The 2952-nt window shown below is 37.3% G+C and overlaps 1 protein-coding gene across 2 annotated transcripts in view; it reads left to right on the top strand.

Annotated features, from left to right (window-relative positions):
* The window catches only part of LOC107568872 (nuclear receptor subfamily 1 group D member 2-like), a 9263-nt gene extending 6311 nt beyond the window's left edge, over positions 1 to 2952 (top strand). For both annotated transcript variants that reach the window (XM_016254868.1, XM_016254867.1), the window contains exons 6-8: positions 286 to 471; positions 557 to 767; positions 1882 to 2952. In XM_016254868.1, the coding sequence (XP_016110354.1) occupies positions 286 to 471; positions 557 to 767; positions 1882 to 2078 (594 nt within the window). In that variant the 3' untranslated portion in view covers positions 2079 to 2952. The remainder of the gene's footprint in view (positions 1 to 285; positions 472 to 556; positions 768 to 1881) is intronic.

The raw sequence follows: 2952 nt of genomic DNA, 5'->3' as shown, positions 1-2952 counted from the left end.
GATATATACTGTATATATATATATATACTGTATATATATATATATAATTTAAGCTTGAAGCAGTGAAGTATGATATTGTGTCCTCTGTAAAAAATAAATTCCATACTCTTTTACAGTTTGAATAAGAGTTTGAATTTGGTCAAAAGAATGTATCATTTGTTCTATTTTTTTAAACAGCCATTGTGTCGAGCGCACGAATGAAGCTTTGGGGGCAGACCTGTTTTAGCTCTTAAGTGACTCTGAAAGTGTACCTGGTTTAATGGGACTCTGTTGGTCTTCTCTCAGGTGTGTCCCATGAGTGTTTCCCCCTTCGTGGACCCCTGCAAGCCCGGTCACGAAATCTGGGAGGAGTTTTCCAAGAGCTTCATCCCTGCCATACGAGAAGTGGTGGAATTTGCCAAGCGGATCCCGGGCTTCCAGGACCTCTCCCAACACGACCAGGTCCACCTCCTCAAGGCGGGAACCTTCGAGGTAAAGCACCACGAGTCCCGGCGTGTTTCTGACAGCGCAAGCGTCCGTCAGACCCCTAACGCTCTCCTCCGCTTCCTCCGCGCAGGTGCTGATGGTGCGCTTCGTGCCGTTGTTCGATGTGAAAGAGCGGACCGTGACGTTCCTGAGCGGCAGGACGTACAGCGTGGACCTGCTGCGCTCCATGGGCGCCGGAGAGCTGCTCAACTGCATGTTTGAGTTCAGCGAAAAGCTCACCGCCCTGCAGCTCAACGAGGAAGAGATGAGACTCTTCTCCGCCGTGGTGCTGGTGTCTGCAGGTACGCCCTTCAAAAACAGAAACGCGAACAAAAGCCAATTCAATATATGAGTAAATACCATAATAGTATACAATTAATACTAAAAATAACACTGCTAGGGTATAAGAGATAACTGTTACCTAGTGAGTCGTCCTGTTGTATACTGCCTATATAGGAAGCTGTCTTCTAAGGCAGCATCAAAACTGAAACCAATTAACCAATAAGAAACCGTTTGGAATATAATGGGCAGCAGGTATTATAAATGACACATTTTAGTAATATTATTAATTGTTTATTTGGAATTTATTTATGTTTATGTATTTATAACATTTTATAATATATATTTTAACAATTTCTCTGGCTGCATCCACCATCTTGGGGTGAATTCTGAAATATTGATATATTGATAAAAGTGTAATGTTTTATCATTTATATTATTAATACATTTTTTATTTATTAATTGATCGATTGATTATTTTCACTTATTCATAGTATTAATAAATTACTTATTTTTAATAATATTATTAACTGATTATTTATCATTTATTTTTATATTTAAATATTAAACTATTTCTCTTACTAAATTCACCATCTTGGTTGGATGACTTTTGAACTATTTATTGATACATATTGTTTTTAATCATTTCTAATAATTGATACGAATGTATCAGCAATTATTTTTAATAATTTCTATGATTATATTATTATTTATTTTTAATTCTTTCATTATTTAAAATTATTAGATTATTTATACATTTTTATATATATTTTTATATTTAGCAATTTCACCATCTTGAGTGAATTCTGAACTATTTATTGATACTACTGGTTTTACTTTGAATCATTTTTAAGCATTTAAATTAATATATTAATATTAATGATTTATCTTTAAGCATTTGTATTATTAATTTATTATTTCTTTTTAATAACATTATTTCTGTTGTTATGTGTTTTACATATATATTTATCATCTTGGGTGAATTTTGAACTATTTTATACATACTAGTTTTGCTTTTAATAATTCTTGCATAATTTGAGTAGTTCTATTGCAATTATTTTCTTATATACATTCACTGGTATTAGTGTCTGCAATGGCCTCTTTCGTGAAGCTTATGAATTCTGCATGTTTTCACAGACCGATCAGCCATCGAGGACGTAAGCGGCGTGGAGGCCCTGCAGGAGACCCTGATCAGAGCTCTGAGGAACCTGATCATGAAAAACCACTCGAACGAAGCCGCCGTCTTCACCAAGCTGCTGCTGAAGCTGCCTGAGCTGCGCTCGCTCAATAACATGCACTCCGAGGAGCTGCTCGCCTTCAAAATCCAACCTTAAACCCCCTCTACCTGCTGTCCGACCAACCTGGGCTGCAAATGTCCCTCTTGAATTTATTTAACAGGCTTTTTACTGTTTTGCTCATCACGCACAAGCAAAGGTTGTCTGTTTGTAAAACACCAGACTCTTCCTCAGCAGCGTATCATCCTTTCATTATGTGCAATAGCTGCTAACGCATGCCTATTTCTATAAGAGCAGCTTTACGTCGTATCTTGTCCAAAAGATTGATAGTGTGCTGTATATGTAAATATACATTATATGATGTAATTTTTTCCCTGAATGTATGTCTGTTGCTAGCAGCATGTTGGCATCCTGTATGACAGGGGCAATGCTTTTGCACGAGGTGTCGACGAACAGATCGGGTGCATTCGACTACCCTGACACCATAATAACAGTGCCGACTTGTAATTTATGAGCCGAGTCACTTGAAATGGTGTTTTTCTATAGACCACGTACAGAGAGGTGTTATTAGTCTTCCATTACGCAGCGGGAAACGTGTATAGCGGACGTGAACAAAACTATGAAAGAGATGGAGTTTATTTATGGACATTTGTACAGATTGCCTTATCACTTTTCGCCACATTTACGGACACGGGGAACATTTGTTGTTTTTCTTCTCTGTAATAATCGCGGAGCGGGGGAAACGATGTTACAATCCCAGTTATTTTGGGATGCGCTGCTTCCGGTTTACTCTATGCATACAGCTTGACAATATGGACATTTCTCAGACTGTAACCCACGGGAAAAGACGTACTACTCTCTCGATAGGCTCTGGTGTGTCCATATTTGTTGTTTCCTTATAAAAACAGTGCAGTATGTATAGTTGTTTATATCTATTATAAAAACAAAACAATAAATATTTCCTTGTCATTTA

Source organism: Sinocyclocheilus grahami, unplaced genomic scaffold (genome assembly GCF_001515645.1).
Source record: "Sinocyclocheilus grahami isolate Dianchi unplaced genomic scaffold, SAMN03320097.WGS_v1.1 scaffold1288.1, whole genome shotgun sequence".
Taxonomy (NCBI): domain Eukaryota; kingdom Metazoa; phylum Chordata; class Actinopteri; order Cypriniformes; family Cyprinidae; genus Sinocyclocheilus; species Sinocyclocheilus grahami.
This window is presented reverse-complemented; position numbering and strand designations above follow the sequence as displayed.